This window comes from Ziziphus jujuba, chromosome 12 (genome assembly GCF_031755915.1).
Source record: "Ziziphus jujuba cultivar Dongzao chromosome 12, ASM3175591v1".
In the NCBI taxonomy this organism is placed as follows: Eukaryota; Viridiplantae; Streptophyta; class Magnoliopsida; order Rosales; family Rhamnaceae; genus Ziziphus; species Ziziphus jujuba.
This window is the reverse complement of record NC_083390.1, coordinates 17,722,976-17,743,318: the sequence shown is the minus strand read 5'-3', so window position 1 is coordinate 17,743,318 and position 20,343 is coordinate 17,722,976. Positions and strand designations below refer to the sequence as shown.

At 29.1% G+C, this 20,343-nt stretch overlaps 1 protein-coding gene across 1 annotated transcript; it reads left to right on the top strand.

Moving 5' to 3' along the window:
* The first annotated feature begins 4,406 nt into the window (after nt 1-4,406).
* LOC107429220 (PHD finger protein MALE STERILITY 1) lies at nt 4,407-8,448 on the top strand. The gene is made up of 3 exons (XM_016039870.4): nt 4,407-4,769; nt 5,232-5,544; nt 6,938-8,448. Exons 1-3 carry the CDS (start codon nt 4,472-4,474, stop codon nt 8,325-8,327), a joined length of 2,001 nt encoding a protein of 666 aa, XP_015895356.3. The 5' UTR covers nt 4,407-4,471; the 3' UTR covers nt 8,328-8,448.
* The last annotated feature ends 11,895 nt before the right edge of the window (nt 8,449-20,343 follow it).

The window sequence follows — 20,343 nt, the reverse complement described above, 5'->3', positions numbered from 1 at the left end:
CCATGGAAAGCATAGCCTTATTCTACCCAAACTAAAAAAGTGTCATTTCTTTTCTAGAAGACTTGACAACATCTTGCCATTTTATCGATTCAAACATCAATTCTCAATTACGTACCTTGCCAAACTCTTAAAAAGATCTAATATAAGGAATCGTAAATTCTCCATACCAATGAAGAAATAAATTTCTGAAAAAATTAAAAAAAAAAAAAGATTGCACCAATCCTTGAAGCACAAATCTACTACTTTTTTATTTTGGAGCAACAAAAAAAAAAAAAACTATTTTTTCATATCCTCACAAATTTAAAAAATATGAATTTAAAGTATCAAGAAACTTTAATAAAATGAATTCAAAATGCTTATAAAAATATACTTGAAGAATATCATAAAAAGAATTTAGAATTTCAGAAAGTCTCATTTAAAAATAAAACCATAAAAAATCTTTCAAGTTGGACATAGAAGTGCAACTTTATAAAAAGTCTTTTGATTACTTCTATTATTTTCAAGATATTTTATCTACCAAATACTTTCATTGTCATTAAATGATTTAAAAACTTTCCTTCCAATTCCCTTTTTCTATTGACATAGCTTTTAGATTTTATTTTAAAATTACAAATAAAAATGATTTTTTTTTTTTTTTTCCAAAATAAGTGGGGGAGGCTGTAGGATGTGGGGTTTTGGGCCTCGGTGGGCCGAAATGCGCTGTTATTTGGATGGATCTTGATAAGTCTGTTTTCTAAATTTACTGCCCAACTCTTTAACCAATCAAGCTTCAATAATGATATAAATCAAAGATAAACAAGCTTAATTATTTAGAATTACTTAGAGTATTTTAAATTTGATAAATGATAAATGAACTTAATGATTTAGAGCATTTGAATTCGAATGGATTTGAAGAAATCAGTAAATTTTATTACAATGAAAATAAATAAGTAAAGAAATTGTAGAGAACGAATCGGAAAAAGAAATATTTTGGATATTTTATGACAAGCTTAAACCAGACATATTTGTGTGATGTGCACAAAAGTTGTTCAGAGACAGCAATGAGCCTCTTAAAAAGAGATTGAATAAAACACGAGGAAGGGACAGATAGAGAGGGTTTCATTTTATGTGTATATATATATATATATATATATGGGTCAAATAAAATATATGTGTTCCATTTTGTATGGAATTTATAAGATTAGTGGTATGCTGTAAGGTACCCATTGTCCCTTGGTGGAGGCTCCATCAAATACACAGTAAACCTCTCCTACCCAATACAAGACAAAAATACTGCACTACCAAACCCTACCATGTTTAAATGCGTATAAATATATAAATATTTTTATTTTGGAAATATATAATATACAAATATTGGTCAAGGAATGGGTTTTTTTACAAACCATCTAACTTTTTGATTTCCTTCATTTTATAAATATGAAAAAGTTATAACTCAGTGGATGTGTCATTAAAATTTCATTGTCTAACACATCCTATACAATCCTTAATTAATTAAGTTATGCATTTTCTTTATTAGGAAACAAATTTGTAAATAGATTAATTTAATATTAAATATAATCTTGAGAATGATATTATGAAAATACAAAAAAGTTTGCTCGCAAGAAACTCTAACACATGCTTAAGAAAATGAAAACATTTTGACTTCAAATGTCTATACTAGTGAGTTATTACATACTTGTAAGTTCATAAAGGTTTTAACAACTCTAAAAAATAAATTAATGTTTCAAACAACTTTATGTAAATATTTTTATCTTAAGGAAAATCTTTAATGTTACGTACCATATATTTTAACTTATAATTTATTATAATATAAAGTTTATTTTTCTTTATAATTTGATCAAGTTGGGATAAAAGTTTTTTTTTTTTTATAATTAAAAAGAAGTTATTCCATTATAAAGTATTATTATAAGGAAGTTTTACCGTATTTTTGAATAACATATTGAGTTACCTACAAACTAAAAAAGCCCTTAGATGCCCCTATAAACTATTGAGTTTAATATCAATTTAGTCCAATCATGTAAGGATGTAAAAATAAAATAAAATAATTTTTAAATATAATTTATAATAAGTTTTATGAAGTTCATATGTAGATATGCATGACTATACTAAAAATCCAATAAATAAAAAAAACAATAGTTTATGATGCAAAAGTAATTTTTATGGTTTAAAATATAAAGTGCAAAATATGGTATAGGACAAAGGTGAAATGTAATCACACTTGTTTTTAACTTATTATTAGTGGTAGTCTGGTAGATGCATCACTTACCATAGTATAAGGTTGTGGAGAAAATTTTAAGAATAAAAAAATAGTTATTAAATTATGTCATTCATATATTTTTTTGGTGAATATATATGTTATATTTTGTAACTGGGAATTTGAAATGAGTAGATGAATTCGTAGAAAGGAATTATCAACGATTTCAAAAAGAAAGAGTCCATTTGTGATGAGGAAAGGAATTTTGATAGGTGTACAAGTTGGAAAAGAATCTCGCTTTTTTTTTATTTTTATTTTTTAAAGTAAGAATGGCACTGCAATATTCATAAAAAGCCAATTTCAAAAAAAAAAAAAAAAAAAAAAAAAAAAAAGAGAAATCACAAAATGGCAATAATAGCCTCCAATCTCATCCAAAATTGTCTTTTTGAATTTTGGATGGGATAAGAAATTTTAAGCCCATTGGAATTCCGGAATGGACAGATCCATTTGTCTGTTTGGCCCAAAGTCCAATTCAGACAGTTATTCAACACTCAGCTACAAGATGTTTTTTTTTTTTTTCTTTTTTTCTTTTTCTTTTTAAGCCGACTTTCGATGCATTTTGTATTTTTACCGCTAATTTTAATTTTTTAACAGCATTATGAAAATTTAATTTTCTCAGAGAAAGGAAAAACATGGGAAAAAAATATCTTTGAATTTTTATTAGAAGAAAAATAATCCTTTACTTATTTTCATGGAAAATTAAAAATATATTTTATGAATAATACTAAGACACCGTATTGTTTATCAATATATATATAAAAAAACATATTTATTATTATTTAATTTGTTTTTATTTTATAATATTTATTGACTTATTTATTTTTAAATTATTTTATAATATTATTTTATTTGTTTATATTTTGTAATATTTATTGACTTATTTATTTTAAAATCTCTTATTTATTTTCATGGAAAATTAAAATATATTTTATGAATAATAGTAAGACACCGTATAGTCTATCAACATATTTATAAAAAAAATATATTTATTATTATTTAATTTATTTATATTTTATAATATTTATTGATTGATTTATTTTTAAATTATATTAATACGTTAACAAATTAAATAATAACATACATATTTTTTTTGATAAATATGTTAGAAAACGATATGATACTTGATACTCTATAATTCATATGTACATTTGAAAAATATGTTAGAAAACGATATGATACTTGATACTCTATAATTCATATGTACATTTGATTTTCATTTCTAAGCCATATAATATTTATTTATAACTTTATTTACCAAATATGGAACAAAAATTGCTTTATATTTTCTTTTTCTTTTCCCACGCGTTTTCAAGTAAAAAGCATAGCTAGCCAAATTAATGTTGTCTTTCGATTTCCAATTTATAACTTTTGTATGTGTAATTTGCTTGTATTGATATACATATTTGAACCCCTTTCTTACGAACTTGATATGATATCAAACCTTAGCCGGATCAAAAATATCTTATATTTGAAAATTTATATCTTTGTATATATATTATTTTATTTTCTGCTCAACAATAATATAATATTACTTCGTTTAGAATAACTACCTTTTAAAAGGATATAAAATTATGTTATTGGTAACCAAAAAAAAAAAAAATATATATATATATATATTATTAGGAATTGAAAAATTCACAGTTTAATTACTATCTTAAATATAATGATTTTTACTACTGAACTGATCCTAATTTATAATAAAATGATTTACAATAACATGATGAAGCTTTTAAGAGTAAAACAAAAGAAGAGAGGGTAGTTGGACAAGAAATTTTGCATTCCCTCTAAGATATAAGTCAGCAAATCCCAGCCTCAGCATAGAAATTGGAGAAGCATATAGGAATGTGGATTGTAAAATGGTGAGAAAATTGTATAATATATAGTTTTGCACGGTGGTGGTGGAAAGCATGGTGCTTTTAATTTACTCCAAAATCCACTCACATTCCATATGTACACCGCGATAGATTTGCATTCCACTCTATTATTGAAATCAAATCATGCACATAGTGAGCTTTTTCAACAGCAGACTCTCTTTTGGTCTTACATTTTTTTTAATTTTGTTGCCCACAAATTTTGTGTGATCTAGCAGTATATATCTTAGGCTCTAATTTTTTGTTAATCCATAACAAGTTTTGCAATTGGAAATCTTTCTTATTTGCTATCTTCCTATAAAACCATCCTCCTTTATTATGTGTTTGCTTCGAGTTGCCCAAAACAATGTCTAATTTGGACCTAACTGGCTGCAAGAAGAGGAAGAGAGGAGACAAGGTGTTTAAGTTCAAGAACTTTGGAGAAAATGGTTACCCGGCTGAGTTTGTTGGTTCGTCGTTTCGTGAAAATGTGAAAGCGCTTGTTGAATTTGGGCATTTGGAGAGTAATTTGTGTTGGGGAATGCTTTGTTGGTCATTTCAGCTTGAAGTCCATCGCCACCCTCCTCTCCATGTCTTGCTTTTTGTTGTTGAAGAACCCATTGATGCCTCGGTCAATCGTCATTGCAAGCAATGCCATTTCGTGGGTAAGTTTTCTTTTATTCATTTTTTCCTTTTTTGGACGTCAAATTGAGATATGATCTAAAAAATACTGTTCACAATGCAACTTTATATTGTATATTTTTATATCTTCTTTATTATCTAGTTGGTTTTATAATAATAATGCAACAACTATATTTTAAATATGTTTAGTTTAACGAATGTTAAAAACAATTTATAATTGATTTAGTTTCACTTTTTGACTGGATTACAATAATTTTTATTCTGTTATGAAAAAGTAAAAACATGTAATTTTATATGAATAAAAAGAAGTTACCAAACTCATTCTAAAAGAAATTTAGTTGGTCATTTTTTATTTTTTTTTAATTTTAACTACCTTTTTATTTCAAAACCCACCCTTATTAATAAAAAGTAGGTGTAGTTAAAATCAATTTTTGTTGTAGTCGTTTGAATCTAATAGTGGTGCGTGATTTTGCCTTATAGTTCAGGCTGGGGGAAACATATGGTATGCAATAAGAAGTATCACTTTTTGTTGGTTTCCAAGGAATCAATAGTGGTGGAGGCTTGTACCAAGAGCAAATGCAATTTCCACTACAATATTATTAATGGAACAGATTCAGGAAATGGTATGTCCTCCATTAACGATTTAGTGGATTCGCAGGGCAATGTCATGCATGGTGTCTTTCATTCTAATGGCTTCGGCCACTTGCTGTGTGTCAATGGCGTCGAAAAGGGTTCCGACTTGCCTGGTTTTCTCATTCTTGAATTTTGGGATCGTCTTTGCACTGCATTGCGAGCAAGGTTAGCCACATTTTGGTTTTGGCTTTTCCATGATTACATCTTTGATTGCAAAGTGTGTACTAAAAACAAACAATGACATTAGAATTGCTAAACTTTTTTTTTTTTAATCGAAATACTGTAAATATTGTTTTTGTTAGGTTTATTTGTCACATGTGTTTTAAATTATATTAGTTTCTTATTTGGTAATGTATTAATTTGTTTTTTGGTATTATCTAAAATTTGATGACTTTAGTGGTATTGTTATATTACTATGTAAAATAAAATATTCTTCGTCCATTTTCACTTTTACTTTCCGCAAACATGTTTGGATTAAGAAAGATAGAGCCCATCTCTATATGGGCTTCATGGGCTTCAAAGAACGTAGCTGTTAGTACAAGCGCATGATAGGTAATCGACGAAAAGCCCAAGAAGGAAATGCCGAATGTGCAAACAGCACTCCTTATATTTATATGCTAGGCATAATTTTTTGTTGTTTTTATTTCTCTTATTTAGAATTCTAATAGTTTCTGAACTAACTTTTGAATACTCTCTTAATTAATAGGAATATTTTCATTTAATTGTTGATCGTGACGAATTACCAATGACACGGTAAATTATATAATATGTTTAATCATATTTTGTATAATTTTCGTCTCAATTATTTTATTTTGAATTTTGGTGTGGGCCATATTACCATTTATATTAATTTTTTTTTTCTTAGAATGTAATTTTAATTTTTTTTTTTTTAGGTCAAATTGCATGGCATTAATTTATTTTGAGATTGGTCCTAGACGTAATGAATTTATTTCCTAGGAAATGTAAAATACGAAGTAATAAATAAGGCATGCATGTGCATGAAACTTAAAGAGGCAGGCAGACTTATTAATTTGTTTTTGTTTTCTTTTGTTTGTTCGTTTCCTAATTCTATAATATTCGATTTTTCCCATAAAGCTGACAAAATATTTAATGGACTGGGCCATCGCCTTTCTCTATTATGGGCCCTACCTTTTTTACATAGAGAAAGACATGGATATTCCATCTCCTGACAACAAATCTATGTCTAGACCAAAACTTTCCCAAATGTAAAAACAAAATTGTAAATACTATTTTCATAAAAAACCCTTTTATTTCAATTTTACCCAAAAAAAAAAAAAAACTTTTATTTCAACTAGAGCTAGAGTTAGAGGGATTTTTATTTTATTTTATTTTTATCATTGAATTCCCCTGAGATAATTTTATAAAAGTTTCTCGAACAATAATTTTAAATTTAAATTTCACGAACAATAATTTTAAATTCAAATTTCACATCTAATTTGAATTTTTTTTTATTAGTAAATTACATGTTCATCAATATCTAAACCATAGCAAAGTAATTTTAACATGGAATAATGTTTTTAATTGTATATTCTGATAGGAAAGTGAGTTTGAATGACATTTCCCAGAAGAGAGGCATGGAATTGAGGCTAATTCATGGAATAGCATACAAGGAACCATGGTTTGGTCGTTGGGGTTACAAATTTGGTCGTGGAACATTTTGTGTCACACATCAAATGTACAACAAAGCCATTGAAGCCCTTCAAAGCTTACCACTATGTTTACTAATCCACCATCTTGGACCTTCCAACCATGAAATCCCACTCATTTTCTCAAGGTATCAAACTTTATCAGAACAATCTTTGGTAACCCTAGGTGACCTATTCCACTTCATGTTAGAGCTCAAGTCCCATCTTCCGAAGGAAAATTCTCTAGGCTTGTCCAATAATAACCAAGGAATTTTGCTTGAAACAACATGTAGATGGTCACCTAAAAGGGTTGAAATGGCTACGAAAGTAATCGTTGAAGCCCTTAAAAGGGTTAAATCCAGATGGATTTCGAGGCAAGAAGTTCGAGATGCAGCTAGAGCCTACGTTGGTGATACCGGCTTGCTAGATTTCGTATTGAAATCGCTTGGAAACCACATTGTTGGGAATTATTTGGTTCGTCGAAGCTTGAATCCGGTAACGAAAGTCCTTGAGTATTGCTTGGAAGATATCTCCAATGTATTGCCTAATTACCAAGAAAGTTTGGCAATGAGTAACTCCAAATTGAAAGCAAATTGCAAGGTCACAAGGTTTCAGCTAATGAAGGACATGTTTTACTTAAACAAATACATTTTCAAAGACCCAAAATTCAGCACAGGGATTTTCTCAGCAATACAAGTTGCTGTAAGGATAGTTCTTGATTCGAAATACTTTATCAAAGAGTATTTTGGAGAAATTCCTTCGAAAATTGATTTGGGTTTAGAAGGAAAAGTAAACCTCTATTGTACAATTCTGAAAAGAAAAAATAAAGAGATGGTGATGAACAATCCATCATTGCCACCCTATGAGTGTATCACAATGAGAAAAAATGCTACCATTGATGAACTCAAGCTAGAAGTAGAAAAAATCTTCAAGGAGATTTATTGGAGTTTGAGGAGCTTTGTTGTGGAAAAAATTTCCAATCTGAATGCAAAAGGAAATGATTTGGCAATTGGGTTAGTGGAAGTAGGTCAAAAACTTGTGTTTGAGGGGAAGAACAAAGATGATGATGATGAGGTGGAGGAGGAGGAGGAGGAGGTGTGTGAAAGTGGTCCAAGGAAATATGTTGTGGAATGTATTTGTGGTGCAAAAGATGATGATGGGGAAAGAATGATTTGCTGTGATATTTGTGAAATTTGGCAGCATACCAGGTGTGTTGGGATTCCAAATTCTGACCAAGTTCCTCATATTTTTCTATGCACTCGATGTGAGCAAGAAATTATACATTTTCCCTCCCTTCCATAGCATTAAAAAGATAAATAAATAAATAAAAAATAATTTTTTTTTTCAATTTTCTATTCTATGTCATATTTCAGAAATACTGAATGAAAAACTTGTCTACATATGAATATATATACACAGAAGATTTTATTTTCATTTTTGTATTTATTTTCTTAGCAATTTCCTATATACATATTTGAATTGACACTGTCGTTTATGATCCAATCCAACTACGCTTGTGTTATTGTCCACCAATATATCTAAGGCTAATGAAATTGATTCATACGTGGATCGGATTGGAATTCCCTTGTTGGAGCTAGCTAAGATCTATTGACTGTTCATTTAGCCCAAACCCTGTTGAATTCATTTTTTTAACACCAATTTTATATGTCTTTTGCTGTTTCTAAATAATAAAAAACTGTATGCACACGTTATGACGACCAATTGAAAGGAAAATATTAAGTGAAAACCAAAAACCATAAACATAAAAACATAAATGTTTCCAAACAAGAGGGTTTAGTAAGAAAGTAAATTGCTACTTAAAAGAAAGTAATTTATGGGCGATGGCATATTGCCATACAATGTATATAGAGGAAGTAAGAAAAAATAAATAAATAAATAAAGAAGGACACGGCGTAAATAATTCATTATTGAGCTACTCGGTTAATAAACAAGACCACCAATCACCACTCAATGAGTTATAAAATATATATGTTATGTTGAATTTAGCTACTTTGGCTGTTGCATGGCATGAAAATAATATCCCTTCAAGTATAAGATATCACTTTTTACCATCAAATCATCTCTGAAATGCCAACGATTCTTTATGATCTACTATGTTGAGATTTAAAAAACCACCAAGAAAGCTCTTTCCCACCAAATTTACTGATTAGCCAGCTAGTGAAGTCGAGTGGTCTGATATTTTGATTAATTAGGAGATTTAATTTGCACAGTGTTTTGATTACATAATCCCCACTATAATCGTATGCCTATTAAAAACAATTAACATTTGTAAGGATTAAAATTGTTTAAATATACATACATATTAAATCAACTTTTTAATAACTTAAATTTTGAAAATAATGGTAATTTATTAATAGGACGGACATCTATTATAGCAAGATTATATTATATATATACACACACACCAAATCTTTTATTAGGTCACTTGATATATAATATACATAACACTATCTCTAATCATAGCTGTTTGTTCGATGGCTTTCATGTTTTTTAAAATTAAAAGATTTGGTCTTATAGATCTTTAATATCATCAAATTTACCAAATAAAATATTTAAAATGTTGACTATATACATATATATGCAATGCTCTTGTGAGAACTATCTTTCAACTCATAATGGGTGATATGATGACTTGACAAGTATATCTTATTAAAAACCTAGTTAGCTATGGATATAACAATCTTAAATACTTGTCATATTATTATTTATTTGTTATAAATTAAAAGATAGTTATCAAAAGATTAAGTTTGTACACACATATATCTATATATGGTTACGATCTAATTTGCTAAGTAGCTCACCTCATGAGCCACATAAGGGTGGAATTGGCAAACTATGGATAACAATACCAATTTACAATGTTTATTTTTATTTTAACTTTCTAAAACTAAAAAATTAACTATGGATAACAATACCAATTTACAATGTTTATTTTTATTTTAACTTTCTAAAACTAAAAAGTTAATATGGAAAAGTAGACTCTTTAATGATACTTAATTAATATTTAATTAAATCATCACATGGTATGTATATCTAATATATTTTTCTTAAAAAAAAAATAAAAGGCCTATTTTATCATTTTTTGATTTTTAAAACATTATTTACAAAATATAAAACAAAAAAATAATTAAATATATATTTATATATATATTTTAAAAAAAATAATGGATGTTTGGCAATCCGGGATCTCAAGATTGCTCGGGTTTGTTTAGGCAGTCCTAAGTATCCAGCTCATTCGAGCAAGCCCATATATCAGGCCTATAGGTGGGCACAAACCTTATATGAACCAATCAAATCAACCAACTGGTACGATATGGTTTGATTTTGGCCAATAGTCGAGTCGGTTCAATTTGGACAATTTTTATCCTAAATCAAACCAAATCAAAACGATTATATTATATATATATATATTTAATATTTTTACTATAATTAATTATATTTAATATATTTTTATGTTTTAAATTATTCAATTAAATATATTAGTAATATTAAATTAAAATCATAATTAAATTATTGAGAAATAAAATTAATAGTAAACCCAATCAAACAAAACCAAAGATAGCCGTGTAAGTTTGGTTTGATTTCTCCTTATGATTCGGTTTAGTTTGGTTTGTTAAAAAAAGTACAAAAACCTTACTAAATTGAATTGACACCTACCCTTAGTTGTGTCCATTTGGATGATCCTGAAGACCAAATCCATTCGAGCAGTCTTTGACATCTAGCCTGTAACATCCCGTCCCGAAGTATACCGGAAATTTTCCATGTTTGATCAAGGTTGACCGGGTTTGACGGTCGTTGAGCGAGAAAGGGTCAAATGTTGACTTTTTGCTCCTGATGAAATTTCACATTGATCAAGGTACCGTTAAAAAATACACGTTGTCACGAGTTTATAGACTAGTAGCACGTTGAAGAAGGAGCTACGGTTTGAAAGTTATGAGCAAAACAAGTTAAGGTCCAAACTGTCCAAGAGATGCCAGAGTTGACTTTTTGTTCATGCAAAGTTGAGCTTTGACTCATACATGTTTGTGAAATATTCGTCGATACGAATTCATAGACTAGCGGCACGCTTAAATTGGACATCTGGTTAAAAAATTATGGACCTGTAAATTTTTCGACTATAGTATTATTTTAATATTATTTTATATAATTGTTTATTTATTTTCTTTTTCTTTTTCTTTTTTTCTCCCCACGTGTGAAAAAAAAGGGAGAGGGGGGGGGGGGGGGGGGAACACGGGACTTTCTTCTTCTTCTTCTCCTTCTTCTTCTTCCTCCCGACGGGTCCCTCTCTCTCAGTCTGCATTTTTTTCTTCCGGCCATCGGACGGCCACACGTGCCAGGCGAGCTCAGCCGTCGATTCTCCGGCCGGTTGGCCGATGGACACGCTGGGATCGGTGCCCAACATCGGCGGCCGGCGTCTTCCCTGTTGACCAGTTTTCCGGAGGCTACCGGCGGCGTGACTGGTCTTTTTCCATGAATTTGGGCCCCCTGAATCCGTTTCCAAGCTTGAATTGGCTCAAATCTTGCTCATTCGTGAGATATGACAAGAGATCTGTTTCGGTAGCAACTTCACGGTAGGATTCTGGCTACCTCCAGCGGCGGTTGGACCAATTGAAGGTATCTTCTTGATGCTCTCATCATAAGCTTCAAATTGGTAGCTAGAATGTGAATTATAATTGAGTAATTAGGAAGTTGCCATTGATGAAGTTAAGTTGTGTTTATGTTGAAATTGGATAGAGATTGGACAAGTCCTTAGCCAGTTGCCATTACATTTGGGTTCTTAATGATTGTTAGAGGCTAAAGAAATGGTTAATTTGAATTAATTGTCAAGATATTGAAAAATCCGAAATTTGCAGTTTAGGTCATATGGGTTCATCTAATTTTCTATCAAATTAGAGTGGACAATGTTGATAATATTAAGCAGAAGGTGTAAAAGGATTGTTATAGATTTTGTGAGTTTACTTGTTATGTTGATTGGAATTATTACACCAAAATTATAGTTAGCATGTGTATAGATTGATATATATATATATATATATATATATATATATATATACACATGTACGGTAAACATATGATGCATATATGTATGTATATATACATATATATATATATATATATATATATATATGAAGATGTGTGATGTTATATGGAAATACATAATTATATATATGTGGATATATATGTGAGCTAGCCCCATAATCATGTCGTCTACGAGTCCAGGGGATCAGACGGCCAATATAGGCAACCACCCTGGTTTGTATTGGTAGCAGAGTGCCGGTGACAACTGGAATCATGGATCACGTAGCATGTTAGAAGGTATCGTACGTATCTCCATTACGAGCGTGGATTTTAAGATATGATTTTACTTATTTATGTTATGTTATCTATTTGTGAATTAATTTTTTACTAATATTCTTAATGATGTTATTATATTCTTATTAATATTAATTGCATTTAACTATTTATTTAATCATTATTATTACTGTTATCGGGATTCTTATTATTATTTATAATGATTATTTTTATTGTAATTCAAATTCCTATTATTATCATTATTATAATTATAGTTGTTATTATTGATTATTATTTTTATTTTTATTTTTATTTTTATTAACACTATTATGAGATCTTTAATTTTAATTTTGTTATTGTTTTTATTATTATTACTACCATATAGTATCTTCGGATAAGTATCACAGCCTACAGGCAAGAAAGATAGCCATCAGACAAGTATAATAGTTCTCAGACAAGTGGTAGCCTTTGGGTAGGTGAGATAGCCCTCAGGCAAGTTACATTAATATATGTATGGGAATATAATAGCCCTCAGGCAAGTTACATCATTACCATCATCATTAAAATGTTTGTTATAGTTTTTGATTGTTAATGTGATGTTGTTCTTACATTTCTTTCTATGTTACGCATTGGCATATTTGTAAAACGATATTTAAAGAGTATTTGACATGCGTAGCACTAAGTGGGCGGACGAGAATCTATGATGGTATATCTTAATTGGTTATTTGCTAAATTAATTCCATTATATGCCTTTTATATAATTTGTTATTGAAGTGCTGCCAGTTGTGGAACTTAAATTGTAGTAATGTGGGAGGAATAAGGTGGTGTATATAGAAGTGTATTTTCAGTGCAGGAAAATTGTGGTAAGTTCAACCCTTAGGGGAGATTCTGCCGGATTTTCCATTGGAGGATCCGGTAGAGTTTCCCTGGAATCAGGGCTTGTCTAGGGTTACGGTGAGGAATTTTGGACGGGTCCTGACAGTTGGTATCAGAGCTCTAGGTTCTAGTATTCCTAAGGGACTGTGCATTGTTGTTTGTCCCATCGGTGTCTATTCATTGAGGTGTTTGTGATCCACGACCCCATTCAAGTGGTCTTGACCCATTCTCATTTAGAAATTCTTGACCTCTATCTCGTTGGATGATACCAAATTCATGGTTAAGATTACTTTATATTATATTAAACTTGTTTCTAAAATAAGGGAAAATAAAGTAATGTTGTTTCTTAATTTTTGTTTTTAAAAATTATTTTCAAAAAATAATGGTCAAATCCCTTTAAGTATTTATAAAACTATTATTTGTTTTATAAAACAAAAAATAATTTTAAAAATAGCTAGCCAAACATGTTTAAAAAATTTCTACATTTTCTTTTTTACCGACATTTAACATATAATTAAGCGACATCAGTCTATGTATTGAAAAGTAGATCACTACATGGTCTACCAAATTATTATTATGACCATCAGTATGAGTTGGTACAAGAAGTACTAGAGAGCTACTTGGTGTCCAATCCTACATTGTTCAGGCTTGAAATAGAGGATGATTCAAATATAATGATAGTTAATTTCATAGCACCAATGCCTTTACGGAGCGATTAGCTTTAAAGTTTGAGAAAAATATGAAGTTAAGCATGCTCAGGTGAGAAAAGTCCAATAATGGATAATCTCCTAGGAAGCTTTGAACAAAAAATCTTACATTGAGTGCGATGGAAAAATTAGGGATAATATTGACAGAGAGTAATACGTCTGCCAATAAAGATAGAATGTTACAAATAGTATCATATCCTGTACCCAGCCAGAAGTATGCCAGTGAGGATGCTAGGCTCTAAAGAGGGTGAATTGTGACAATCAATGTGGGTTAGTGCAGGAGGCATTAGCAAATTACTTGATGTCCAATCCCACATCATCCAAGTGTGGAGCAGGAGATGGTTCAATAGTAACTCTTATAATAACGGAATCTTTTCAGAGCGATTGATTTCAGGATTTGAAAGAATTCCAAAGTTAAGCGTGTTCAGGCTAGATTAGTCATAGGATAGTTAACCCTTAGGAAGCTCTGAACAAAAAATCTCATACTTACCCATATCAACTGCGATTGAAGACAAGGTGTTACAATTATCATATATATATATATATATATATATGTATGTATGTATGTGCGGCGTGTTACAATTGTCATATATATATATATATGTGTGTGTGTGTGTGTGTCATTAAGCATAATAACTAGGAAATAATTCAAGTTTTCAATAATACCATGTACACTTTTTGAAGGAGCCTAAATTACCTTTATATCTTGATTAAAGTTAAATAACTTTCAAAATTCTTTTTATTTTTATTTTTTTTTACAATAATCAATTTGAATATTTCAAAATCTGTTTTTCTATATTTTTAATTAATTTTTATTCAAACAATGTGACAATTTTTTTTTGCTTTATTTTCTATTAAAACACTATGATAATTTTAATTACTTAACCTTTCTTAAGTAAGTTATAATATTTCATAAATATATATATATATATATATATATATATATATATTTGAATAAATTTGAAAAATCATAATATATTTAATTATATATATTTGACACAGTATCATACACTTTAATACATTAGTAAAATATATTTTAAAAATTATCACTTGGATAAAAAAAAACTTATTTGATTAAAATCACCATAAATATATAGATATATATATATATATATATAGATATATATATATATATATATATACATATATATATATATATTTTCAAATTGAAAAATCATGACTTAGTTTAAATAAAATTTATTAAAATACCAAAAAATTTTGAAGTCTCTAATTAATTATTGCAAAAAAATAAATAGAAAAGAAAAGAAAGGAATTTTGGTAGTATGGGTATAAGGGTATTTCAGATTCCTTCAAAAGGTATAGATAATATTATTAAAAATTTAAGAGATATTTTCGTATTTATCCAAAACATGAGAGTACAAATAAAATATTCCCTAACTACTTATCAATAATAAGGAGGTTGGATGTACCAAATTCGCTGCAATTGGTATAAGAGCTCCCTAGCAATCGTGTAAACTTGCATCGATCTATAAATACATAAATTAATGCAAAATTGAATAACATAAGAGAGTAGGCATGTTAGGTGTAAAGTAGCGTGTAAACTAACATGAAGTAAGATCTTAATCTGCTTTAATTTGCTTCCAATATGTAAAAAATCTGACTCTATCTCTGAAGCCGTGAGGGATATTGATGGAGTCAAATTAATATTCCTAATATACACGGCATCTAAATTTGGAGCTTCCATGGCAGATCAATTAATTACCAGCAGGGGTGGAAGGAATCCCACTGCAAACTTATTAATTGAAGAGGTTTTGGTACAATGATATTGGTCAAGATTTTATTATAACTTTTATTTTTATTTGGAGATATTATTATAACTTGTAACCAATTCTCTCCCATTTTTTTTATTTTTATTTCTTTATTTAAATTTATCTTTCTCCTCTAATTTATCTCCTCCAGATTAAGACAGAATTTATTTGTATAAATATTCTTCTGCTTTTAACAATTTCAATATTTAGTAGAAGAAAAAATTGTGGGAAAAAAGAAGAATACTTCATAAACAAGAAGAAGAAGCAGCAGAAAGAATATGTCTCTCATGAAGAAAATTTAATATTATGGATAATTGCATAAGAAGCTAAGGAAAATAATTTTTTGGTCCACAAGTGTCCTATTCTATTGTCGTCTGCATATCATTTACACAGAAATTGGTTTTGGTTGACAACCATTAATTTGCGTTTGCAGAAGAAAATATAAATTGAATTCTCTTTATATATATAGTTTATAGTAAAAAAGGGTATTAAAGACGTGACAACTAATCTAGCGATGGCAATTTGCACCGGATCAGCTTGTTCCTGCGGTATCCTACCCTAATGGGATGGTGATTTCCTAGTTAATTGGGATGGCATTTTAGGTCGGGATTGGGGTGGAGTCAGGGAGTGTATTCCCAGCCCCATATCTACCCCATTTACACATAAATGATAAATATTATAATTTTTCTTTTTTTTTTTTTTTACAATTTGCTTTTTTTTCTTGATTTTACCAAATTTTAAAAATATTATTTTTAAAGAATTATAATCGCTTAAAAATATATAATTAAAAAAATAATTAAACAAGGAAATAGGTTGGGGAATGGGAATCCTTGTCCTGACTCTAATTAAATAAGGAATGAGGTGGGGATAAGAAAGGGTTGGATAGCTACTCCGACCTTTGATTTTATGCCATGTGTAACACTTTCTAAATCAGCAAACATACTAAACAATTCTTTCTCTCCCATAAACAAAACTCTATTTCACGGAAAACCAAAATTTAAAGCTAAAGTTGGGAACATAAAACTATCCAACCCTTTGGCAACAAAAAGTGAGCCAATCCAGCACAGATGGTCATGGTTTGAAGAGGTTTTGGAAGTTACATGGTTTTTGGGGTAGATTTGCCAATAGAGAACAACAAGTTGGAAGCTTTTGTTTCTATGAAATTCAAACAATTCTACAACCTCTATTTGGTATTGACTTCATCTTACTGTGTTTCACCATCAAAATAAACCAGCATAAGAAATGATTAATACTAAGTGAGATGGGTCATTCCAGCGTAGGAGACAAAGCAATTCCAAAATTCTGAATTTTGATGTAGATGAGAAGAGAAGAGAAGCTTCCATTTGTGAAAGAGAAAGGGACATTTGATATGTTAGCTAATATGGAATGTGTTCCATGTGGTATAAAATTAAAGGTAGGAGTACTAAAACTCAATACTACATGTACGAGAGTTTTTTTGGGGACAGGGATGGAGAAACGAATTTTGGACATCCACAAAGCCATTAAAACTATTATTATACATATATATATATATATATATATATATATATATATATATATATATATATATATATATATATATATATATATGTATGTATGCAATCAGACTTACATTAAGTAGATTTGATGATTTTAGCATAAGATTTTTTTTATTAATCATTAATTTACTTCAAAAGTTTAAATTTAAAAATGCATTTATAGTTTACTAAGTTTATATAAGGTTCATTTTTCTCATATATGATTTTGTTATGTTAGTAAATTCATATTAAATCATTATTTGATTTTTAAATCTTAGCACGTGAAATGAGCTAAATGCTAATAAAATAAGACTGAGCTAAATGCTAATAAAATAAGACTTGATCGTAAAATCATTTAGTCAACCTAATGTAAGCCTAACTATATATATTATTAAAACTAAGTCTTTTATCTATGTGGTAAAAGTTTAACTATTAGATAAAATAATTATTAATATTTGAATTAAAATCGAAAATTCTAGATGTAATTTGGCAATATTTAGCATTTGCTATAAAATCACCTTTTACTTTAAAAAGTTAACCATTAATTGATTTTTAAATCTTAATATGTGAAATGTGCTAAATGTTAATAAAATAAGATCTGATTGTAAAACATCTAGTCAATCTGATGTAAGCTTGATTATATATTGTCAAAAGTAAGTCTCTTATCTATATGGTAAAAATTTAACTATTAGATAAAATGATCATTGATATTTGAATTAAAATCTAAAATTGTAGATGGGATTTGGCAATCATTAGCATTTGCCATAAAATCATCCTTTACTTTAAAAAGTCAAGCAATCCTTGATTAGAGAATTCTTATACATATATATGTATATATTGGAAGTTTCACCATAGGATCGTCCTGATAGATTACTTTAAAGGTTGACATTTAAAGATATATATGGAGTTTAAATACGTATATTTAGAGTTCACTTTGCATTTGGGGTTTAATATGCCATGAAGCTCATATAGTTAGATTACATTTTTGATTGTATAATATATAAAATTAAGCTCACATTAGGTCATTAACATTAGGATTACTCGAAGGGCTTGGATTTAAAAATTAGTTAATGATTAAATATGAATTTACTGATATAATAAATATCTATTAGGGAAAATGAACTTTGTAGGGACTCAGTAAACTAGAAATATATATTTCAATATTATCTCTTGAAATCATTTGATAGTTAATAAAGAAAGTTAGGATAGATTGACCTTATATGAACATAGTTATATCTATATATATATATATATATATAATAATTCTCATATCATATACTCCTTTATTAATCCTTGAATTTTTTTAAAGGTTAAATTGAAAAATGCATTTGAGGTTTATACAGTTTTGATATAGTTCATTTTGTTATTTTAGGTTTTAACACTTTAATAAACTCATGTAAACTCCAAATATATTTTTAGATTTCAATTTTTAAAGTAATTTATGAACTAATAATAAAAGTTCTCATGAAAAATTCATCAAAATATCCAGATGAAAAATCATTAGAACGTCAAAATATTAAACTGACTATATATAGATATATGTATGTATGTATATATAAACGAAAGTGAAAACAACACCATCCATTCATGTTAGCATTTAAAGAAGCCCTTAATTGACACCGGTCCCCTGCAAGCCATTTCAAAAGTGTAGCCATAATTGTACTCCCAACTCTTTGTTACATGCCTTTACATTTACTTGAAAACATGTGGAGTTTTTATGGTTCTGGACCAAGCATCCAATAAAGTTTAAAATCAAAACTAGAAACACAGAACAAAAAAAAAAAAAGCTTGAGGTAATTTTCTGTCCCTAATCATAGCATAGATCTTTTGCCATGGAGAGAGAAGGGCCTTGCACAAATTTGAAGTTAGCCTTAAAAAGGCATAGTAATAAGTAATGAGCCCAAATCATATGGACAAAAAGAGGCTAATGAAACTGTCACACTTCGATAAATATAAGGGCCTGTATTTAGGTATATTTGTCTCTGTATGTTGCCAAACTTCTAAAAACACTTCTTTTCACTTTCTCAAGAATTTCTTCCCAAAAGAAAATAAATAAATAGACGTTCTCAAGAATTCACCAGACCCTAGTAAATTTTTTTGTCTTTGCTTTGTATATATTTTTTCCTTTTCCTTTCTATATTGTTCCTTTCATTTTCCTTTTCCTTTTGGGTAACTTTTTTTTTCCTCCTCCCAATTTTTATTATTGCTCAAGGCAGGTTGGCTTTTCAGAACCTGACATTACCCACCAAACAACTTGTCAGCCCTTTTCTCTCTTCTCTCTCTCTCTCTCTCTCATTTTCACATACAAAAACAAACAAAGTTTTCCCAAGAAAACAAAAATGAAAGTTCCATGAAGGTAGAGAAAACAAACAATCTGAAACAAACAAACAAATCTTCTCTAAGCCTTCAAAAGAGAGAGAAAGAGAGAGAGAGAGAGAGAGAGATATGTGTCCACCTTAGTATTCTGGAGTCTATAACTTTTCCAAATTGTGATACTTATTTTTTTTTTTTTCTTTTTTGGTTTTCAGTGCGATGTTGTAAAGGATAGAGAGAATAGATGCTCAACTTTGGTTCACTTCTTTGGATACCAACAAAACTAAACCAGACAAAGACTTCAGGTATCACTGCAGGAAAACAGAGGGCCATTACTTGCCCTACCCATCATGATATTATTGAGAAAACTCACACCCTAAATATTTCAAATCTTTGTTGGATTATACATTGATTGGAATGTGGAATTTTCAGAGGGATAAGAAAAAAAAAAAAATAGAAAAGAGTGCTTGAGATTTTACATTTGTCTACCCAATTGCCAATGTATCTTAACAATAAATTTGTACGGTTTCCCTGAAGCAAAGAACTATATGAATAAGACTATGAGATATAGGCTTCAAGCCTAGGAAGCTTCTTTACTTCACTACAATTTAGTGATGGCAGATAGAACTCTTCAAAGTACTTAAATGTATAAGCAGATGCAGGAAGACAATATGGGTGCATACATAAATAAGAATTTTCATGCTGGGATAATTTTCTGTAGATCTTCCTTTATATTCGTTTTTTGTATTGCTTTGGTGATTAAGACCTTTTTTCTTTTTTTTTAACAGAATAGCAAAAGGTCCCACTTAAGTGGAAGAGAACC

Excerpts from the sequence above, each read along its gene's own strand:
- LOC107429220 (XM_016039870.4), top strand. The coding sequence starts at position 4,472 with ATGTCTAATTTGGACCTAACTGGCTGCAAGAAGAGGAAGAGAGGAGAC. Across the intron at positions 4,770-5,231 it reads CAAGCAATGCCATTTCGTGG|GCTGGGGGAAACATATGGTA; the intron begins GTAAGTTTTCTT and ends CTTATAGTTCAG. Across the intron at positions 5,545-6,937 it reads TGCACTGCATTGCGAGCAAG|GAAAGTGAGTTTGAATGACA; the intron begins GTTAGCCACATT and ends ATATTCTGATAG.